Consider the following 22346-nt stretch of genomic DNA (forward strand, 5'->3'; position numbering starts at 1 on the left):
TTCGGGCCCTGGCCAGGTAGCTCAGTTGGTTAGAGCATTGTCCCAATACGCCGAGGGTGCGGATTCTGTCTCTGGTCAAGAAGCAATGTACAAGAAGCAACCAGTGAATGCATAAGTAAATGGGACAACAAGTTGGTGTTTTTCTCTCTTTCTTTTCCTCCCTTCTCTTTCTCCATACCTCTCTTCCTCCCTTTCTCTCTCTCTAGAATCAATCAATAAAAATTTTTTAAAAACAAGACATAAATTTGGACATAGGACACGCACTCAGGGGAGAGAAGGCTGTGTGGTGACAGAGGCAGGGATTGGAGTGAGGCCCCTGCCAGCCAAGGAGGATCAAGGACGGGGGCCGCGTGGGGCAGAGGTGTGGACAGACGCCCTCAGAGCCCCCAGAAGGACTCAACGCTGCCAACTCCTTTATTTTGGCTTTCTGGACCCCACAGCTGTGAGGGAATATATTTCTGTTGTTTTCGTCCACCCCGTTTGTAGGACTCGGCTACAGCAGCCCTAGGAAATGAAGACATGTTCTTACCAGTTTGCAGTTTTTCTCTCCTGTGTTCTCTTTTGCACAGGTGAACGGAAACAGACATTTTCCTGTATCCTCGTCTTTCTCCCATGAAGAGCAGCATGTGGTAGATAACTCTAGCACTTTGGAGCGTTATTGCCAATAGCACAAGACTGGGAGAAGTTTAAACACTCATCAGTTGAGCACTAGTTGAACACTTACCCATCATAGTAGAATATTTTATGCTTATTAAAAAAATAAGCAGCTTTCTGTACTGATTGGGAATTATCTCTAAGATGTGTTCTTTTTTTTTTTTTTAATCCTTACTTGAGGACATGTTTCCATTTATTTTAGAGAGAAACATGAATTGGCTGCCTTTTGTGTGCACCACAACCAGGGATCAGTCCCTTAACCTAGGCATGTGCTATGACCAGGAGTTGAACTGGCACCTTTCAGTGCATGGAACGATGCTCCAACCAGCTGTGCCATGCAGCCAGGGCCTAAGATGTGTTCTTGATTAAAGCATTTATACACACAAGACTGGAAATTTTAAAAAAGTATGCCAGATATAAACAGCTATTCCCTCTCCCCCTGCTGTCACACCAATCTGGACAGGGTCGTTTACAGGGGTCTCAAAATACTGAGCCAGTAGTCTTTGAATGCTTTGATTTTCTATGATTTCTGGTTTCCTTTGGGGTAGGGATGGTTTTAGCTGAGATGCAATGGGGGAGTTCAACCTGTTCTTTTCTGAGGACCAAAAGTCATGTGAAGGAAAGGACTGTTAGCAGAGCGAGGTAGGACAGGAAGTGAGGATAAATGCTCAGTTCAGTAAATTCTGCTTTTATGCAAATGGAATGGATCCAGAATACTTACTCCAAATAAAAATCACCAGTAAGGAAAACCAGCATCACTTCTTGAGGGTGTGGTATGTTATCTGATGTTTGGGGGGTTGTGAATAGGGACTTACAAGGTGCTCACTGTGTGCCAAGACCAAACTTGATAGTGCAGGGAGAGAAGGGCGGAGACACCCCAGTGCCGGTGACCGTACAGGTAGGGCCCGGGGGCGTGAAGGATGTCAGCAGACCTGGGCTAGGGATTTCAGAAGAGGGCAGGGTTTGTTGGTTTGGTGGAGGACCTGGAATACCAGCCCGAAGCATTTAGAGTTGACGAGATTGCATTCAGGAATAAAACTTCCAAAACTGGTGAAATAAGTTGGCATTGGTGTCAGAAGACAAATGTGTAGAAATTTAAGAAGGAATGGATTGTAGAAAACATTGTTGCAGGAGACCAGCTCAAAGGTAGGCAAGGACAAGGGACTGGACAGGGGAGGCCCTCATAGCTGGGAAGGGGGTGGGGACCATGGTAAGTGACACCTGCATCTCACTGCTGGGGGAGGGCTCTGAAAGATCGTACCTGTCCCTCCCTGGGGTCTGGTAGAAGGGAGTGGTTGCCAGGTGGATTGTGGTTAAGAGGAATATTAGATGAAAGAGTATCTAACATGTTTTCAGTGTTTGCGGAGGCTGCTCACACAGCAGTGTGGTCCAGCACCCCCTCAGTCTGTGATAGCTGAGCTTTCTACTCTTCTCTCATGGAGGGCCTCCTTCACCTCCTTTTATAGTGTCTCTGACGGTTACACTCCTATCCATCTGTTTGGAGTCAGTGTTTCACGTAGGATTCAAATCCAGATCCCGTCCTGAGGGAACTTGGGTCAGAAGACTTCCCTCAAATGTGTCTCCTTTATCCCATTCTCATTGGTTTCCTCCCTGAAGTTCAACGGCGCTTTAAAGCGGAGGACCCCGCCTTTGGTGGGAAACCTGCTTATGTCTTCAGATGTGTCTGTGAGTGCTGTCTCTGCTGGTTCAAGCTCGCCCGTGGTCTCTGCCTGGGGCTGGGGGCTGGCTGGGAGCTCAGAGACTTCAGTACCCCTGGCCTGGCGCAGACCAGGGCAACCCCTGGTGCATTCAACTCTCTAACCAAATACTTAATTCCAGAAGAAAGAAATAGCCCAGAATTTTTTTAGCTATATGGATAAAGTGAACACTGCAGTAAGACACAGGTAACTAAATATTTAGACTGTTTAGAAATTGAATATTTTTTGAGTTATAAAAATGTTTTAAGATGTTCTAAATAGAGGTAAATGCTAAAGCCATGTTATTTATAAATCCAGGATTAAGCTGAGAGAAAAGTCAAGTTGATATGTTGATTTTCAGGTCATTTCTGGACATTCTGAATCACTCCTTTGTGTCCCTTCCACACGTATAGCGCACACAGTCAGGCACAGTTCAGTACGGTCTAGACTTCCGCACAGAGGGTCCTGAATCTTTGAAAGCATTGGCCATGAAGCACGTACTGACTGACGCCAGTCCCCAGGCTGGTGGCCCTGGAGTTGGTGCATGGCATTGTCTTGAGGGGCTGCTAGTAAGAATTGACTCCTGCCAGATACAGTGAAGGTGTCTGCATGTGTTTGTAGCATCTGAAGGCGGAAGATGCGTGTGCCAGCCAGGCCGAGGACAGCCGTGTCAAATGACAGTTTTTCCGTCTTCTCTTTCAGCAGTTCTGGGGCCCCTGTGCTGAGCAGCTACAGAAAACAGACATGAGAGACAGTGTGATGCCCCTTCCTGGTTATAGGTAGAAGCAATCACTTACTGCTCTTCAGTTTTTAAATACACTAATCTAAAAAAAACTGACAGTTTCAGACAAAAAAATTATAAAGGAATCAACAAAGATGTTTAGAAGACGAGACTGTTTCAGAATATTAACATTTACAAATTTGGATTACTTTTAGAGGGACGCGTCTTCTCCAGTTTTTCATTACAGTTGCAAAATAAGGAAGGCTGGCCCATCATTTATGCAGTCCCGTGAGGACCGTGAGCATTGAGGCACGAGGGGGTTGGAGTTCAGGGGGTTTATAAAAGATCTCACCGTGGGACATATGTGGGAAGTGGTGCCAAATGGCCCCTGCCCGCCTCCAGAACTCCGCCCGAGTTCCGATACTTACTGGTATTGGACATGTGTGAGGTTCGCTAACAAACGTGTTTGTGAACACATCAGGGCATCTGTTCCTGAAGGCTTTTTAACTCTCCTTTGTGCATGTTTGTCTTTTTAGGAAAACCAGCTCTGTGTCTTTGGAGGACGCCAGTCCAGTCCAGTTGCCCCAGGCGAACCCTGGCTTTGAGCTTCCACCCTGGACGTCCATTCAGCTCGCAAGCTGCTGAGGACCGGAAGGAGGAGCCCCCCCATTCCATCATCAGCAGCACAGAGATTGTGCAGGGTACTGGGTTCAGCCAAGTTGGGGTGTGGGAAGGCTCAGCTCCTGGCTGGCTCGTGATGGGAGATTTTTGAGGTAGAGGTAATAATGACTGATGGAGTCACCACTCGCTTCAGATGCAGGAAGGTCTTCGCTGGAGGGAGGGTGTCCAAAAACGAGGAATGTGTTGCCCCTAGGAGCTTCAGGTTTTCATTCTGGTGTGTTTTGCCCCCTCTGGTGGTCACCCATGGGTTTGCGGCGGGGCACCTTCTGAGTAGTGATTCATGGCACATCTGCTAATAATCATGGAAGCAGGAAGGAAACTCGGTATTGGCCCTGCCGATGCAGGACCACATGCTAAAGTTGTCCTTTCTTTCCTAAGAAGTGTAAAGAAACAGTCTCTAGAGCCAGTCCCAAAGTGGGACCATATCTGGCTTTCAAATGAGACAGTAGAATCTTGGATGTTTAGGTTAAGAAGAGAGTGAGGTTTTCTTGTTATTTTGCTTTCTAAGTAATTAATTTGGAAACCACTGTTTTGAAGAATAAAATCCAGTGTCTGGTTGTTAGAGCTGGACTGATTCTCATGACTGGACACTTTGGGAAGTCCTGGCCTCTGTAGTCCCTGGAGGTAGCCCGTGCCTCAGTGGTGGGAGGCGGCCGAGCGCTGGGCTCCCCTTTGCTCTTTTCCGAGGGGAAAGAGAGGAACCACTGGGTTCGTTCTGCTCCGGAGGCCTCCTGCTTTAGAGCCCTGGAGAGTTGCTTTCTTTCTTTTTTGTTTACTCTTTTGCAAAATGTTTAAAGCTCATTACCTTAAACATTCTTCTGAATGTTACATAGCATATTCATCCATGGAAGTAGAAATGAAACTTTATTGGTTTTATCTGTGACTCATTACTAGGTTCTGTTTCCAAACATGAGTTCCAGGCTGAGACAAAGAAGCTTCTGGACATTGTTGCCCGTTCCTTGTACTCGGAAAAAGAGGTGCGGTACCTTTTGATCACTCTCATCACTAGGAAGGTTTCTTTAGCAAAACTGTTTTTATACTCTTCTAGGGAAATGCCAGATAGTATATTAACTGAAAATTCATTAAATTTGGACGGGTCCTGATCTTAGCTACCAGCAAGAGTATTTTTACCAAAATCTGTTTTGGGCACATATATCCAGGTGAGTCTTTGGGCTAGATTGTGGAAATTAATGATCTTGCTGATAATTTGAAAGTCCCCCATATATTAATGAGGGAGCCCTTCTCTTGTCAACTGGTGTACCACCCTCAGGTTAGTGGGGGTGGTTGGGCTGGAAGAAGCAGACCCCCTGGACCTCTGTAGAGAAGAGCGGGGAGGGGCTACCGGGGCCCTTTTTGTGGAGATGAAAACTCGTCTAGGGATGACAGGCCGTGAAAAAATGAGAGAACTAATAGGCCACCGTTTCCATGCTCATTATTACTAGATTGCAAAGAAGAATTTAGAAGGGTAAAGTATCAGGTTCCAAAGTTTAAAGGGACTTTTCAGGAACTACTCCCAGGTCTTGAGCTATTACATATTATATTCACATATCTTTGTGACATCCAGCATCTGTTTACTGGGGGGGGTCTTTATCGCACAGACCACTTCCTCTCCCCCAAGCTGTGTGTGGAAGGTCTCACTGTGTGTGGAAGGTCCGTCTGAGGTAAAGTGCTCTTCAGACAATGTGGCCCCTTTTTTGTCCTGAATGTGGTAGGTCTGGTTTTTTATGATCCCATTAAATGAATGGGATGAAGCCATTAAATGAAGCCAGAGAGCCTTTTTCAGTGAGTAGGAGAAAGGTGTTTGGGAAATACGTCGTCATCCCTGGGCAGGAGATGGGAAAGAAGTGGTTTCTGAGAGGGTTCTTCTTAAACTTTCAGTTGACAGATGGATACCTAACTTCAGGCTTGATTTTCAGGAAGGAACAGTAGAGCTTACTATCTAAAGCTGTGTCTGTCAAGGGGACATGATTGCCTCTAACCATTTTGTGACCTGCCCTGGAGAAACTGCCTTTGAGTAAAGCGGAAAGTCTTCATGGAGAAGTACCACACTGAATATTCTGTGGTACTTCTCTCCTGCCTTTCAGCAGTTGCTGCAAATGCTGTAACCAAACAGATCCTGCAGCGTTCACATCTGTCTTTATCCTGTAGGTGTTTATACGAGAGCTGATCTCCAATGCTAGTGACGCCCTGGAAAAAATGCGTCACAAGCTGGTGTCCGAAGGCCAAACGCTGCCAGAAATGGAGATTCACTTGCAGACTGACAATGAGAAAGGCACCCTCACAATCCAGGTACCTCATCCTGTGTCCTTACAAGTGGCACGCCTCCTGTGCTCTAGTCACAGAAGTGCCTGGACAGTGGCCCTCTTCACACGCTGGGCTCTCGGAGGTGGACCTGCCTTCCGTTACATCCCTAGGCCTCCAGCATTGTGCCGACCATCTTTGCAGTTAAAATAACTCTTGTTTTAATATAGAAAATTTGGAAAACACAAATAAGTAGAAAAGAAGAAAATTTAAAATCATTGTCTTATTCAAAGATAGCTACTGTTAACATTTTATTATCTATTTAGGTTTTTGGTGTCTGCATTTATTTATATATCTAAATGTACTTTTTAAAACATTTTTAAACTGTGCATTTTTAAGGTACTCTTCATAATTTAAAATATTTTTATTGGGGTTACATTGGCTAATAAAATTATGTAGGTTTTATTTTAGAAATATTTTTATTGAGTACTCCTCATATTTTTAACTGTGCTTGTCCATTCATAATGCATATTTCCCCATGATTAAATATTTTATAGTACTATTTTTAATCTTAGCCTGTTATTTGAATTAATAGTCCTGCTTTATAAAGAACAATACTGTGGTTGCTTTGTAACCTTTTGAAAATTTGAAGATCAGAAAGTTACATTGGCAAAGGAGATTCATCAGGCAGTGGCCCTGAGGGGTCATTATATGCCTTGGGACCTCTCCCTGCAGGGGCCTGGGTGGAGCGGTGGGGTGTGCATCTGCGGGGGTGGCCATTGGGCTCTGGGTGAGCATTTTTCATTTGGACTTCCTGCCTCTGCCAAGTTCACTGACTTACCTGCTCAGGACTCTGCTGTAGGGCATCTCTTGTGCTCTCTTCTTCACTTACTCTCTCTGGTCTGTGTACGTGTGTGCTTTTCTTTGTGTTTTAATACACTTTATTGAGGTATGGTTTACATACAGTAAAATTCACTGAGTTCAAGTGTACAATTAATTGATTTTTTTGACCAGTGTACACTTTTGTGTAATTACCCATACCATCATGATGTCATCACCCCAGTATGCCCTTCCCTCTTCCTTGCCCCAGCAACCACTGATCTGCTTTCTGTCACCTTGCTGTTGTATTTTCTAGGATTTCATAGAAATAGAGTCACAAAGTTGGTAGTCTTTTGAGTCTGATTTCTTTCACCTAGCATAGTGCTTTTGAGGTTCATCTGTGTTGTTAAGTGTATCAGTAGCTTGTTCCTTTTTATCACTGTGTGGATGCAGTGCTACAGTTTGCTCACCAGTTGATGAGCATAGTTTGAGGATGTTAGGAATAAAATTGCTGTGAATGTTCGAGTTTAAGTTTTTGTGTGGACATGTTTTCATTTCTCTTGGGGAAATACCTAGGAGTGGGATTGTTGAGGTGTACAGTGAGTGCCTGTCTAACTTTGTAAGAAACTTCCAAACTTTTCCAAATTGGCTGTTCAGTTTTGCAATCCTAATAGCAGCGTTTGAGAATTCTAGTTGCTTCACATCCCAGTTGCTTCACATTGCTGTCAACACTTGTTATTGTCAGTCTTTTAATTTTAGCCATTCTAGTGGGTATCTTATTGTGGTTTTTAATATGTATTTCCTTATGATTGGTGCTGTTGAGCATTGTTTCATGTTTTGTCATTTGTATATCTTCTGTGAAATGTCTACTCAGGTTTTTTGCTCATTATTAATTACAGTTTTTGTCTTTGTTGAATTGTAAGAGTTCTTTATATATTCTTAATAAAAATCATGTATCAGTTACACTTTGCAGATATCTTCTCCTAGTGTGTGGCTTTTTATTTTCTTAGGGGTGGCTTTTGAAAAGTATCTATTTTTAATTTTAATGAAGTCTGATTTATCATTTGTTTCTTTTATACTTTATGCTTTTAGTGACTTAAGAAATCTCTGCCTATTCCAAAGTTATAAAGATATTCTCCTATATTTTCTTCTAGAATTGCTATAGTCTTAGCTCTCATATGTGGGTCTGTGATCAACTTTTGGGTACGGTGTAAGGTCAGGGCTGGTATTTATTTTTTACAGGTGGCTGTCCAGTGTTTCAGCACCATTTGTTCTTCATTTCTCCATCAAATTGTCTTGGAACCTGTGTCAAAAATCAAGTGACACTCTGTACAGCTCTAGTTGTTATTGGTTTTCTGTCTTTGGTCTACGTGTCTAATCTCTGGTGAGGTGTTCTCATTAGGTGTGGCTGATATCACTAGAATCTGTCTTTTCTGATGACTGCGACGTTACTTTGCTGGGCCCTGCCTGGCAAGTGTAATCGATGCCACTTGTGCCCTAAGGCTGTCTGCACACCTCATCCTATTTCCCCAGGTGCCAGCACTTTGTCACTTAGTGTGTTTCTCTCTTTAGGACACTGGCATCGGGATGACACAAGAAGAGTTGGTGTCCAACCTGGGAACAATCGCCAGGTCGGGGTCAAAGGTAAGCCCCACCCCCCCAGTGCTCCTTTCTTCCTCTCCTTGAAGGGCAGCTTCCACCGGAGAGGGTAGGTCCTGGCATGCTCTGAATGCCAGCTTCAGTGGGAAAGTACTCCTGTGTGAGTGTGCTCTGTGCTGGTGCTGTGGAAACACCACGTGACATGACTTCACTGTATCATCAGGGGGCCATCTGAGGAAGTTTCTATTATTTTATAGACGAAAAGGCTGAAATAAGTACTTCACGAATAGGTAGAAATTGACCAGCCCTAGGTTTGTTCAAAGCCTGTCGGTCTGAGTCTGGAATGTGCCATTTCCTGCAAGTCATTCCTCAGTGATCGCTTGAGCTGCATAGGCTTGAGATGAAGAGAGCAGGCAGAAATTAACGTTCTTCCACTGAGACAAGACAGTTCCCAGGAGTTAATTTGGCCTGCTGTGTCTGTGGGCAGGATGGTTCCTCATGACCCCTCTGTGCCGACGGTGCACCCGTTGCGGGTGTGACTTGAAGCCTGTGAGGGAGGTAAGTGCTAGTAGACAAGGTGTCCTCCGGGGGCTTTTGTGCCAGCCCAAGAGATGGGCTGGTGGCCCTCGGCTGCCGTGGTGCCTCTCCTTGGTGACCAAATGCTTTTTGTTTGTTTAAAGACTTTGTTTATTTTTAGAGAGGGGAAGGGAGGAAGAAAGAGCGGAAGAGAGACATTGATTGGTTGCCTCTCACCCGCCCCCCAACTGGGCACCTGACCTGCAACTCAGGTGTGTGCCTTGCCTGGGAGTCAGACCAGCAACCTTTCTGTTTGCAGGCCGATGCCCAACACACTGAGCCACACCAGTCAGGCCGCATTTTGTTTGTTTTGGGGCCTGAGTGGTACTTACAATGGCAACTTTGCACCAAGTGCTTGAAAATATTCTAATTACTGGTCCAAAGTGATTTACAGAAATTTCCAATTTTAAGAAAGTTTATCAAACTTACTCCCCCTGTTACATTTATTGTTTCATTGCTATCAAGGTGTGCTATCTCATACAGTAGCCACTAACTACACGTGCCATTTAATTGAAAGTTAAATACAATTCAGTTCCTTGGTTGTACTAGCCACCTTTCAAGTGCTCAGTAGCCAAATGAGGTCAGCAGCTACCATATTAAACTGTATTGAACATTTATATCATATCAGAACATTCTGTTGGACAGTACTCGTAACAATGAGTGTGTTCATTTTATTTGATATTTAGTCTTAGGAAATTTGATAACATGAGTTACGGTAGTTAAGCGCCTGTGGTACCACACCAAGCATGTACTTGGTGTGTACCACTTCCCCACGAAGCTTAGAATCTAAGATGTGCAGAAGACACCTTGTCATCTGTGTCCCACTGCCTTCACCCACTGGAACTTGGGCTGCCCCAGCTAAGAAGCTGCCGCTCCCCTTTCTTGCAGGGAGGATGCATGCAGTCACGCACACTGCCTCTTCCTCACGCCCGGAGCGTGTGACCCGCAGGCCTGTGGCCGACAGGCAGGGTCCTAGACCCTGCGAATCAAAAAAAGAACCAGTCGCTCCGCTGCCCAGCTTGAGGACTTTGGGCACGCCCCTTTATTGCTCTGTGTTGCTGTTGTCTGTGTGTGAGATGGGGGTGAAAGAGTATTGAATGTGGTTGTCATGGGGGTTAAAAGTGGTCTCAGCCCTTGTTACAGGAGCGCACACAGGGAGTCACAAACATCAGTTCTCTCTGGGGAAGGGGCACCCTCCTCTGACCAGTCTTTGCCACTGCAGGCCTTTCTGGATGCACTGCAGAACCAGGCGGAGGCCAGCAGCAAGATCATCGGCCAGTTTGGAGTGGGTTTCTACTCGGCTTTCATGGTGGCCGACAGAGTTGAGGTCTTTTCCCGCTCAGCCAGCCCAGGCAGCCCTGGTTTCCAGTGGCTTTCAGATGGGTGAGTAAGTGACAGCGGGGCCCCAAATCACACTAAGAGAGTGTCCCCCCTGCCTAGGAACCACTGCAGCTAAGTGTCACCTGACATGCAGAGTGGGGTTCAGCTGAAGCATTGCCACTTCTTCAGAAAGTTAGACCCTTGGAAAATGCCAGCGAGCCTTCCCGGGCCTTTCACTGGGAGCCTGAACCTCACACTTGGAGGAGCCAGCTACGTCCTGACCCCAGTGGCCTGTGGTGTCCGTTTGGGCCCCACGACTGTGCGCTGGAGTGTGGGCCATTCCAGCTGCGGCCCCTTGACCCGGTGTGGCTGTGCCCCTGCGGCCCCCGTGCCCTGGGTGCCCTCCGCGGACTTTGTTCTGCGGGGTTCGTTCTTGAGTCCTCCTGGCCTAGAGTTTCTAGGTTTGACCCCCTGGCCTGGCGCCGGTTTCCCACCAGCTCAGGCCTCAGGAGTTTCCCCTCAGAGGTGCTTGCTTCGCTCTCCAGCGTGCACTGGGGCCATTTCTTACAAGTTAGTTAGGTGCACTTTACAGGATGACCTCAAGACTGTGTGTAAGGAGGGCAGTACCTCAGCCACATGCGAGCCTTTGTTTCAGCAGGCCCCAAACTCTCTTTCTGAATCTGCTTTCCTGGATGAGTCTTGTCTGCTGCTGCGGTTTTAGTCATGTGGTGAGAGGCCGGGCCAGAGCATGGCTCATCTCTCTCAGTCAGAGTCAAGATTTCTGTTTCAGTCCATGAAAACAGTGCTGAGATTAAATGTGGACCAAGGTAGCAACAAGGCACCAACTTGTTGGCAGTTTGTCTCCTCTTTGACTCCTTATGGAGACACCCGGCCTCTGCCAGAGGCTTGGAAATGCAGGGCGTTACCGTGGGAGTCAGAGGCAGTGTCCAGGCCTGTTCCCCGCAGTGTCGGGCACAGCGCACAGGCCACGCAGGTGAACGTAAAGCTTGAGAGGTTGTGCTCCTGAGAGGTGGTGTCCTGAGGGAGCGGGAGAGCCCCCACTGCAGCAGCCGTGGTCCCTGACAGAGAGCTCGTGGCTGGGGGCTCGGGGGGCTCAGAAAAGGTGGTGCTATGGCCTCCTTTCTCTGTGTCAGTTTTGGTCTCTGCTTGTCAAAACCAAGGAGGAGGCACTGGACTCGCCGTATAGGATTTGTCAGTAGTAATGCGTGGAACTGGCTTTCCTGTGTGTCTTAGGTCTGGAGTATTTGAAATCGCTGAAGCCTCAGGAGTTAGAACTGGGACCAAAATCATCATCCACCTCAAGTCAGACTGCAGAGAGTTTGCCAGCGAGGCCCGGGTTCAAGGTGAGTGGGAGCCTGGGCCTCTGTGTACATGCGGGTGTTGGCACCAGGTCAGCAGGGCACCTGCTGATGGTGTGTTTGAGGAGATTCTGTCTGGGTGGGAGTGTGCGGGAGACCCAGGGGCCAGAGTGGTTGGGGGCTTCCTGGGGTTGACGGCCTAGGCCATCCTAGGCCAGAATCTGGGCTGACTCTGTGTGGAACCAGGGGCAAGGCCTGGCCTCCTGACTGTTAGCAAAGTTGGGTTCTATTCTGTTTCCTCCCTTTGGGCAGTGCTTCATCTTTGGTCACTTGGGGTCTTGCACAGCCCTTTCATCATCCCCCCCGAGCTGTCAGGGGTTGCTGGCCCGTCCGCCCAGCCAGTGTGAGCCCAGGCTTCACTGAGAACCGGAGTGGGTGCTCCTGTGTGGTAGTTTCCTCTGTCCGTGTCTTACTAAATGCTTATCGAAGGTGCCCAGAGCTTTCCACAGCTCACTGTTAGCTTGTAAAGTCATATTTATGTTACCGAGAAGGTGCATGGCCTCATAGTGGCCTGGCCCTGGCTTTCCACCTGTGATACAACTATGGCACTGATGAGTTCTCCCCAGCTTGCTGAGTTACCCCTGCAGCAACTTTCAGAGCTCTTATTTCTAGAAGCTTGCTATAGTTATTGGTTTTCTTTTTCTCTTCCAGACGTGGTGACAAAATACAGTAACTTCGTCAGCTTCCCTCTGTACCTTAATGGAAAGCGCATTAATACCTTGCAGGTGAGACCCTCTGCTGCTTGAAGGGCTCAGGCAGTGGTGGAGGCGAGTTGGCGCATTTTGGGGCTGGATGGGCAGAGATGGGACTGGGTGAGCAAAATCCCAGAACCAGGTGTTCTTTGTGGAGAGGCGAGGTACGTCATGCAGACACGCCGCCACACTCCGTCCTGCGCTCCAGCTGTAACACGCACAGCGCTCTCTTCCACAGGGCGCAGGGCAGTGGTCCTTAGTGCGTTCAGAACTGTTCAGCCATCACCTCAGTCAGTGCTAGAACATTTTCATCCCTTCAAAAAACCCCTGCACCCATCAACAGTCACTCCCCAGGCCCCTACACCCTGTCTCTGGCAACCACAACCTGTACTCTCTCTCTGTGGATTTACCTGTTCTGGACATTTCTTTTTTTCCTTTCCTTTCTTTTCTTCTCTCTCTCTCTTTTTTTTAAGATTTTATTTATTTACTTTTAGAGAGAGGGAGGGAAGGCAGAAAGAGAGGTAGAGAATCAGCAATGTGTGAGAGATATCGATCAGTTGCCTTTCACGTGCCCCCAACTGGGGACCTGGCTCACAGCCCAGGCATGTGCCCCGCCAACAGAGAATCGAACCAGCAACCCTTTGGCTCTCAGGCCAGCACTCAGTCCACTGAGCCCCACCAGGCAGGGCATGTTCTGCACATTTCATATAAATGGAATCAAGTATAACGTGGCCTTTTGTGTTTGGCCTCTTACAATGTTTTCAAGGTTCATTTTGTTGTCCTTTTTAGGACTAAACAATATCTCACTGCGTGGTTAGACTGTTTGCTTCTCCACATAGTGCGACTGTATTCCCACTGGCTGGGACTGTTCACCATGTGCGGGCACGTCCAGGACCTGCCTCCTGGTCGACCCTTCTGAACACACTGTACTGGGGAGGGTCCTTGTTCTCAGACCTGTTGTGTGTGTCTCTCTGGCCCCCCACCCCATCCATTCTGGGACACCCCTTCCCCCAGTGCTGGGGTGGGTGGGGCTGGAGGCAGAAGGAGTGTTACAGAACAAACAAGGGGGGCCCTGGGACAATATACTATTACCGAAAGAAGCCCCCAGGTCCCTTATGTCCGCCGCCAGAGGAAAGACGTCTCTCAATGCCAAAGATTCATGAAAAGGAAAGGAAATGTTTATTTAATGCTATACAGACTTAAAGTAGTGACCTAATGTCTTCATCAAAAAATCCTAAAGTCCCTTAAAACACCCACAAACAGACACAGTCCTTCCTTCCCCCTTTGCCCAGTCCAGAGTACCGTATCTCAGGAAAGGAAATAGAAGTCCATGGCTCAGGCAGTCCTCTGGTTATTCCCAGTTAGTACTGTCTTGATTGGGAGACCTCCCTGGGTTCCTGGCATCCTCAGCTGTGTTGCCAGGATCTCTGTTAAAACCAGGTGGTGGTTCCCCCTTCCAAAGCTGCGGGGGTCCCCACTCTGGAAAAGGCATGTGGTCCTCTCTCCCAGGGCCACAGGAGTCCCCACTCAGCCAAAACCACGTGCTTCTCCCCAGTGGCTGTGGGGCGGGTGGCGGGGGGTGGTTGCCACTCTGCCAAAGCTGAGTGGCGGTTCTCATCTAAAGCCCCATGGTGATTCTCTCTCGCAGGGCTGCAGGAGTTTCCATTCTGCTAAAGATGCGTGGTTCTCTCTCTCTCAATGGCTGCCGCATCTGAGTTTAAATCCCCACGCCAGTCTTCCTCTGCAGCCCCATTTCCGACTCCTCCCACACTCGGCTTCACATGCCTGAACTCATATCCTTCCAGCTTTACTGGGCTTCCATCATGAGTCTGGGCAGGTGTGGCCCGGTGTCATGGAGCCAATCATCTCCAAGCTCCCACGCAGGTGCTGTAACTCGGGGGACCTGCCCCCCAGTTACGTCTTAGGGGGGAGGTCCCTTTCCATCCCCCTGGCCTAGAGCATGGTCACAGCTATTCAGCATATCTAAGTGACCAGCCAAAGGCTATAGGTATGTTAAATGACCACGCCATGGATTAGCTGCAAAGCTGCCCTGCATGTTCTTGCTCTGTGTGCCCCTCCCCGCAACTCACACCTGTGGGGGAAGGGGTGGAGACATCTTAAAATCTCCTGGACACCTTGAGTTCTGGACCCCATTTCAAATGCCCATTTGGGGCCCCCCCTCTTGGCTGCATCCTGTAACAGGAGGGCCTTGCACCTGAGGCCGCCAGCCACCCTGTCTGTCCCAGGAGGCTGGTCCTCGGCTCCTCCTGAGGGGAATGCTCACTAGCACCCAGGCGCCACAAGTCCCACCAGCTCAGCCCCACATGGTTGTTGTGAGGATATGTCTTAAACATAATGTTCCCCATTAATCTCCATTTTCAGGCCATCTGGATGATGGACCCCAAGGACGTGGGCCAGTGGCAGCACGAGGAGTTCTACCGCTACATCGCACAGGCCCACGACAAGCCCCGCTACACTCTGCACTACAAGACAGATGCCCCTCTCAGCATCCGCAGCATCTTCTACGTGCCGGAAACAGTGAGTGCAGGCCTGGCTGGCCACCCTCAGCTGCGGGGGCTGCAGTGTCTTGTCCGTAGCTCTGAGTGGGGGGGGCATCGCCCATGGTGACAGCGTTTTCCATTAACAGCACTTCCCGAGTGGTGACAGTGCAGCACAAACATATCACAAAATTAACTTGGCAGCATTAGAGTAAAAGAAAAGCCTATGCCTCCGGGTAGGTGAGCACAGAGATGTAAAGTGAGGGAGTGTTGTGTATGGTGTTTTTTGGGTGGAACAGAGACCTTGGGCTGTGAGGGCCTGGGTGTTGTAAACAGGGTGCTGGTTCAGGGTGCCTGCAGGGAAGGCCCTCAGAGCAGGCTGCGGCTTCCTCTGTCCGCAGGCAGTGCTCCCGAGCTCTGTGGTGGGAAGGTTTCTGTAGCGCTCAGATACCCTGTGTGTTGTCCACACTTCACTTTGCCCCTAAGGCTTCCTGGCTCACAGCAGCACAGTGAGGTCTCTGACAGAGCCTGCAGCAGAGAGACCTGCTCAGGGGTTGGGCCCCGCGTCTCCTGGCTCCATTTGACGGGAGTCCTCTTAATGTCCCACACCTGTTGTCCACTTTGGAAAGAGCTGTGCTCGGCCCCCATCTCTGAGTGTCCCCTGTAGACCGGCAGCACCACTGTCTCCTGAGACTTGTCAGTAACGCAGAATCTCAGGCCCTCCCAGGACCTCCGGAATCTGTCTCCATTCCAACATGATCCCCGTGTGATGTGCATACGAACTGCAGGTTTCGAAGCACTGACTGAGAGCGGTGCTTGGCAGACCTTCCTGTGGAGGGCTTGACAGGGGCTAGTGTGGGCTCTGCAGGCCCCACTCAGCCTCAGCTCTGGACCCCCCCAGACTGCACCTGAGCGGACAAGCAGAGTCATGGTCCAGGAAACTACCGACTCTGGAATTTATATTGCACATATTTTTCACGTACCATGAAATATTCTTTATTTGCTTTTTTGCAACCATTTAAAAATGAAAAAGCCATTCTAAGCTACGCAAAGCAGGTGATGATCCAGACTGGGTCTGTGGGCTGTGGTTTGCTGACCCCTGGCAGGTCTGGTTCTCCTCACAGGGACGTGGGAGACGTCCTTTCATACCCTTCCTGAGCAGGGGCTCGGGTGAGGCAGCAGCTGCCTGGAGACGGCCTGCTTCAGAGTTTTGTGGGGGGTCCTCCCTGGGTGCTGGAATTTTGAACAGACGGACATAGGTGGTTTCCTGTCCTCCCTCTTCTTCTGGGTCAGGGTGTGTCCACCTGACAGCTCCCAGGCCAGGGCCAGCCCTGGGAAGTGGGGTTCACAGAGTCATTGTTAGGGCTGCCCCCTGTGTATGTGGCTGACTCTGCCCTGTCCTCACCCTCAGAAACCATCCATGTTTGATGTAAGCCGGGAGCTGGGCTCCAGCGTCTCTTTGTACAGCCGCAAGGTCCTCATCCAGACCAAGGCCACCGATGTCCTGCCCAAGTGGCTACGCTTCATTCGAGGTATGGGGCCGACTCCCTGGGGCAGGAGCGGCTCCTTGCCCGTGGGCCAGGGTGCTAACTGGTTAGAAGGAGCTCATATTTCACAAGTGTGGGGTCCAGGGAAGCAGCCTCAGTTGCTGGCGGGGCGTGCTCACAGAGCCTCCCAGGAACCTGACCCCCTGCAGTACTCGTCTTGGTTGATTTGGGGAAAGGGGACAGGTAGACAGGTTTAAATTGAATTATTTTACTGTTTAAAGATACTACATGAGTTTTACATTTAGCTATAAATTGCCTTGCATTTGAGTGAGATTATAGCTTAATAAAAATCTCAGCTGTTTAAAAAGATTTTATTTATTTATTTTTGGAGAGGGGGAAGGGAGGGAGAAAGAGAGAGAAACATTGTGGTGTGGTGGCCTCTCATACACCGGGGACCTGGCCTGCAACCTAGGCATGTGCCCTGACTGGGAATTGAACCGGTGACCCTTTGGTTTGCAGGCTGGCATTCAGTCTACTGAGCCACACCAGCCAGGGCAAAATCTCATGTTTTAAACCTTTGTGTTCATCATAGCACAAAACGGTACAAAATACCCGTGACATATTTATGACTTTGAACATAAAACCCAGAAGGTGGTTTTCATAGTGGCAAAATGACGCTGAAATTTTAGAAACTTCCCTGGCAAAGGCTTGCGGCCTCTCTCTTGCCTGCTTTTCTCCTGATCACATCGTCCTGACCTAGACTCTGTCAATTCCACGACGTCAGGACTTGCAGGGGCCGAGTGGTGTTGCCTCACTGAATCTCCTCCCTGTGTCCTCTCTCCTCTGTCTCACCCTCACATGGCTTGATGTCATGTGGACTTCAGGGGACAGTGTAGAGCCTGGTGGGGGGCCAGTCGCCCTTTGGGAGGGCGGGGTGGAGTCTCGGGCACCCCCAGGGTTCTGATGTGCTTCTGTCTCTCGAAGGTGTGGTGGACAGTGAGGACATCCCCCTGAACCTCAGCCGGGAGCTCCTCCAGGAGAGCGCTCTGATCAGGTGAGCTGCTGGGAGCGGGCACTTGCTGAGACGAGGCCCTTACCGAGAGGGCGAGGGTGGCCGGAAGGAGCGAGAAAAGATTGAGGAGCTGCAGCGAGGCTGTGTCCGAGGGGCCATGTGCCTGGAGAATGCATGCAGATCTCATGTGCTTTGCCTGATATTGTGCTTCGCGTTTTAATAAAAAGCGTTTGGGGACTGACTCATTGAGGGAAATGATAGCTCTGGGATATGTCCCCCCCTTAGCCAGCCTCTGTCACCCAAACCCAGGGTGGCCACAGCTGGAGAGAGTCCAGGCAGGCCCTCTGTGGTGTGGACAAGGCAGGCGACGCCACAGAGCCAGGAGAGTGTCTGACCTTGGGGCCGGCAGGTCAGTGAAGCTGTGAAGAAGGCAAGGGGCGGCCTCGGACCAGACGCTCCTTTGGAGATGTTGCTGTTGGAATCCCTGTGGGCTGAGGTGGCCGAGGTTCTCGTGTCCCCTTCGTGATTGTAGTAATACCTACTGTTACTGAGTGCTTGTTCTCACCCAGAACTTGACAAATACAGCCCACAGAATCCTCTGAAGTGGGAACTGTCATGGCTGTGGAAACTGAGTGACAGAGAGGCCACAGCACTCACTGAGTGAACCCAAGTTTGAACTCACATTTTCTGACCACGGGGCGTGTGCTCTGACCCCAGCACTGCAGCTGGGCCGACCCCGGGCTGCAGGCGGGGAGTGTCCAGCCACTTTGTTGCTGCTTGTGGTTTTCAAAAGCTAGATTGTCATTCTGAGATTCATCTTGATAAGAAAAAAGTTAGCCTTAAATGAAGTGTTTGAAAGAGTCATAAACTTAGAGAAGAGGCAGAAACGTGATACAGAGGACACCTTTCCCCTGCACCCTTTGAAAGTAAGCCATCCACCCGATGCCCCATCTTCCACAGATGCCTTCGGGGTATTCCCAGTGACCAAGGACATTCTCCCCACCTGCAGTGCCGCCTGCAGTGGCACCACTGCCATCTAACCCTCAGGTCCCTTCACGCCCCACTGCTTCTGTCCTCCTGTTCCGTGGCACCAGAATGCCCGTTCGAGAGTCACACGTGCCCCCCCTTGTCTCTTCAGCCTCCTTCGGGCTGGCCGAGTCGCACAGTCTTTCTTTTTGCCCTGCTTTTCATGACCTGGATGCCTCTGAAGATTTCAGGCCAGTGAGTTTGCCCCTTGGTTGGGGCTGTCTGATGCAGGAGTGGCACAGAATGACTACCTCCTGTCAGGGGGCCTGACTTTGATTTGTCCCATTACTGGTGCTTCACATGTGGAGACTTGATGAAGGTGGTGTGTGGCTGCCTTCTTGGTGAAAAGGTCCTCTTTTCACCTTTGTAATTAATCTATCATATGGTAGGTGGTATTTTGCAGTTATATGCAAAGCATGTTGCTTCATCAAATTTTCAATGTATTCATTTATTTTTGTTTTTTAATATCCATAATTTATTTGTATGAACTGATTTCCTGTTTTACTTAGTGAGTTGTTATCTGTTAGTGTCATTATTTTTTTTGATGCCCAGTCTCCAGTTTAGCCAGTGGGAGCCCACCCAGGCTGACCCCTGGGCCCTTTGACATGTCCCATCATGCTTTGAGTACCTCCTCACTTCTGGCACGAGGTGTTGCAAGCTCCCTTCCGTTGTGCCTGCATTGTTTCCTGCCCTGGAATGATGTACTCATTCCTCCAAGGAGCCTGGGCTCATTTGAATGGAGAAGGCAAGATCCGGGCCGTGGGGTGCCACTGCTGTTGGGCTCTCACCTCTGCCAGGCCCTCTGAGTAGATATAGCTGAGCAATGTGAGTGTGTGCGTGCGTGTGTGTGTGTGCACTGCATCTGCACTTGTGTCTGTGCCTGAGTTTTCCTGGCGCCCCTGGGACTTCCTAGTCTTGCCCGTCCTGTTTGCTCTCTTGGATGATGAGAACGCTGCCTGTCATCCTTCCTGTGTTCCCTTTGACCAGCCCCCCCTCTGGGGGGAATCAGCTTGCCCTTACCAGTGTCATCCTCTGACACGGGTACCTGTCCACCTGCTCAGGCTCGGACTCCACGCAGGGGGCTGCCCGCTACCCCAGCCTGGACACCGTTCTCTGTGGTTCTCGGGCGTGGACACTCCATGCCAGGCCCCTCCTACCCTCCCCTGTGGGGACACCCTCCAGGGGCTCTCCGCCCTGTCCTAGCTGCTGTGACTCCCCTGCCACAGGTTCAGTTGCTGCCCTGTCTCATGCCACGCTGTGGCTGAAAACCTGAGTCAGGACACGAGTGAAAGAGGAAAAGCTCAAATGGATGTTGAGCATTACTGCTCCCCTACCCTGGATTATTAAGGAAATATATGGTAATTTGAGTTGTTTTAAGGAAAGACAAATATTAAGAAGGAAATAAAAATCTGCCTAATTCCACTAATATAGTGGTTCTTTATTTTTATTCTTTACATTGAACATAACTTTGTTAACATTTGTTAAAGATTTTATTTATTTATTTTTAGAGAGGGAGGAAGGGAGAGAGAAAGACAGGGAGAGAAACATCGATTGGCTTCCTCTCTCACACCCCCGCCCAGGGACCCGGCCTGCGACTCAGGCGTGTTGCCCCGACTGGGAATGGAACCAGTGACCTCTCTGTTTGCAAGCTGACGCCCATTCCACCAATCTACACCAGCCAGGGCTTGCTCTTTTTTTTTTTTTAAAGACACATTCAGCGTCATGATCAGACTATTACATTTAGCAATCAACAACATGGATCCAAAAAGCCCCCACTACATTAAAACCCTTTGTTGGAATGTTCTACATATTCCACGGCACAGAAATAAATAACCTGTTATACAGTTAGTCACAAATACATTTCTCGAGTTTTTTGCCCATTCACATGAGTATTGTCTAAAACATGTCTTCTTTGTAGCAGCCAGGCCCTGCCACCACTGTGTTTGGCTGAGTTCACATATCTGCTGTAACCTGGAGCTGCCCTGTCACTTCTCTGGCTCTCCTCTCTTGCTAAGCATTGTTTCCTGGCAGCAATTAAGACCCGTGCCACTGCCATAGCTGCTGCTGCTGCTGCTGCTGCTGCTGGAACCGCCACGGCCACCTGGGGTTCGTAGTTTGGCAAAGTGTTGACCTCCTCCACCACAGGAGCCAGAGCGTCTGCCTCCAGTTTCCTCCTTTTACGGGCCCACAATTTGCAGATTGGTTGTTGTAATTGCCAAAATTATTGTAGCTTCCGCCACCTCCAAAATTGATTCCATCATTACCAAACCCATGAGAGCCACCCCCACCGCCACCATATCCACCACCACCATGGCTGCCACCCTGATCACAGAAGTTTCCTCCACGACCAAAGTTGTCATTCCCACCAAAACCACCTCCACGACCACCTCCAAAGTTGCCAGAACCACTTCGGCCTCTTTGGCTGGAGGAAGCACTAGCCATCTCTTGCTTAGATGGGGCTTTCCTTCAGTCACAGTTGTGGCCGTTCACAGCATGGTATTTCTGAATGACAATCTTGTCTACAGAGTCACGGTCATCAAAGGTTACAAAAGTGAAGCCTCTCTTTGCCGCTGCTGTGGTCAGTCTTGATTTCAATCACTTCAATTTTCCCATACCGTTCAAAATAATCTCTTAGGAGATGTTCTTCAGTGTCTTCTTTAACACCACCGACAAAAATCTTTTTCACGGTGAAGTGGGCACCCGGTCTTTGAGAATCTTCTCTACAGACAGCCCTCTTTGGCTCCACAACTCTTCCACCCACCTCGTGTGCCTCGCACTCCCGGCTGCATCCCCCTCCTCCACAGGGGCGTCCATGACAAACCCAGGGCCCCTGGAGCGCTTGGTGTTTGGATCTCTCATCACCACACAGTCTGCGAGCGCCCCGTTGCTCACCACAGCTCCTCAGACTCCCATCTGTGGTTTCAAAGCTCAGACCTCCGATAAAGAGCTTCCATAGCTGTTCCTGCTCTTTGGTAGACTCCGACTTAGACATGACGACTGCGGGAGAGGGGACTTCTACGATGCTTACTCAGCGGCGTCCACTGGCAGAAAGTCTTTTTTTTTTTCCCCCAATGATTTTTATTTATTTTTAGAGAGAGGGGAAGGGAGAGAGAATGGTTTTTCTTTTAACACAGGGACTTTTTCATGTCATTAAGTGTTGTTCGAGGATGTGATTTTTAATGACAGTGCACTTGCACTTTTCCTTCATCCTGTTCTCTCCTGTTGAACACCAAGGTTGTTCATAATTGTTTTCTCTTTTATGTGCGGCAGTGAAACTCCTGCTGCATAAGTCTTGGTTGTGTTTCCCAGGGAGTAATCTCTCCAGTTGGAACCATTAAGTGTGGGCTATTGCCCTCCACAGAGGGTGTCAGTCTGCATCCCTGCCTCTAGGGGGCGCTTGTGTTCCTACTTGGTGTTTGCCAAGAGTCACTCTTTCCTTTTTTGCATTTTTAAAAATTAGTCCAGAATGACTATTTGTGGAGCAGAATGGGTTTTTTTTCTTAGCATTTGGCTGTTAGTATTTCACAGAACTTGCCTGTTCATGATAAATGCATTTCTGTGCTGTAGGAAACTCCGGGATGTTCTGCAACAGAGGCTAATAAAATTCTTCGTTGACCAGAGTAAAAAAGATGCTGAGAAATATGCCAAGTTTTTTGAAGATTATGGCTTGTTCATGAGAGAGGGCATTGTGACCACTGCCGAACAGGAAGTCAAGGTAGGGTCTAGGTTTCTGGGTCTTTCTCTGTGCTGCCTTGGGCTGTGGAGGAAGCCGGTGCAGGCCAGAGACCTGAGTGAGCTTCCCGGGGCATGCCAGCGGCGTGTCCGAGCATCCCAGCTGGGGCTCGATAAGTGTTAACTCACTGTATCCGTGCTTGTCGATGGACCTGCGACGTGCACCTGCATACGAGCTTGGCGCCTGATTTAGAGCATGACTCATTGTGTGG

General features: G+C 49.2%; 1 protein-coding gene and 1 pseudogene across 2 annotated transcripts in view; one reads left to right on the top strand and one right to left on the bottom strand.

The window, feature by feature from the left end:
* Positions 1 to 22346, top strand: part of TRAP1 (TNF receptor associated protein 1) — a 69110-nt gene that overhangs the window by 37421 nt on the left and 9343 nt on the right. For both annotated transcript variants that reach the window (XM_045820694.1, XM_045820693.1), the window contains 11 exons: positions 3609 to 3773; positions 4648 to 4730; positions 5902 to 6042; positions 8386 to 8457; positions 10211 to 10371; positions 11563 to 11672; positions 12339 to 12412; positions 14762 to 14917; positions 16289 to 16409; positions 17349 to 17418; positions 21970 to 22117. In XM_045820694.1, the coding sequence (XP_045676650.1) occupies positions 3609 to 3773; positions 4648 to 4730; positions 5902 to 6042; positions 8386 to 8457; positions 10211 to 10371; positions 11563 to 11672; positions 12339 to 12412; positions 14762 to 14917; positions 16289 to 16409; positions 17349 to 17418; positions 21970 to 22117 (1301 nt within the window). The remainder of the gene's footprint in view (positions 1 to 3608; positions 3774 to 4647; positions 4731 to 5901; positions 6043 to 8385; positions 8458 to 10210; positions 10372 to 11562; positions 11673 to 12338; positions 12413 to 14761; positions 14918 to 16288; positions 16410 to 17348; positions 17419 to 21969; positions 22118 to 22346) is intronic.
* LOC123807141 lies at positions 20274 to 21394 on the bottom strand (annotated as a pseudogene).

The sequence above is a fragment of the Phyllostomus hastatus genome, unplaced genomic scaffold, assembly GCF_019186645.2.
Source record: "Phyllostomus hastatus isolate PE091 unplaced genomic scaffold, TTU_PhHast_1.1 phas_scaffold_442, whole genome shotgun sequence".
NCBI lineage: Eukaryota > Metazoa > Chordata > Mammalia > Chiroptera > Phyllostomidae > Phyllostomus > Phyllostomus hastatus.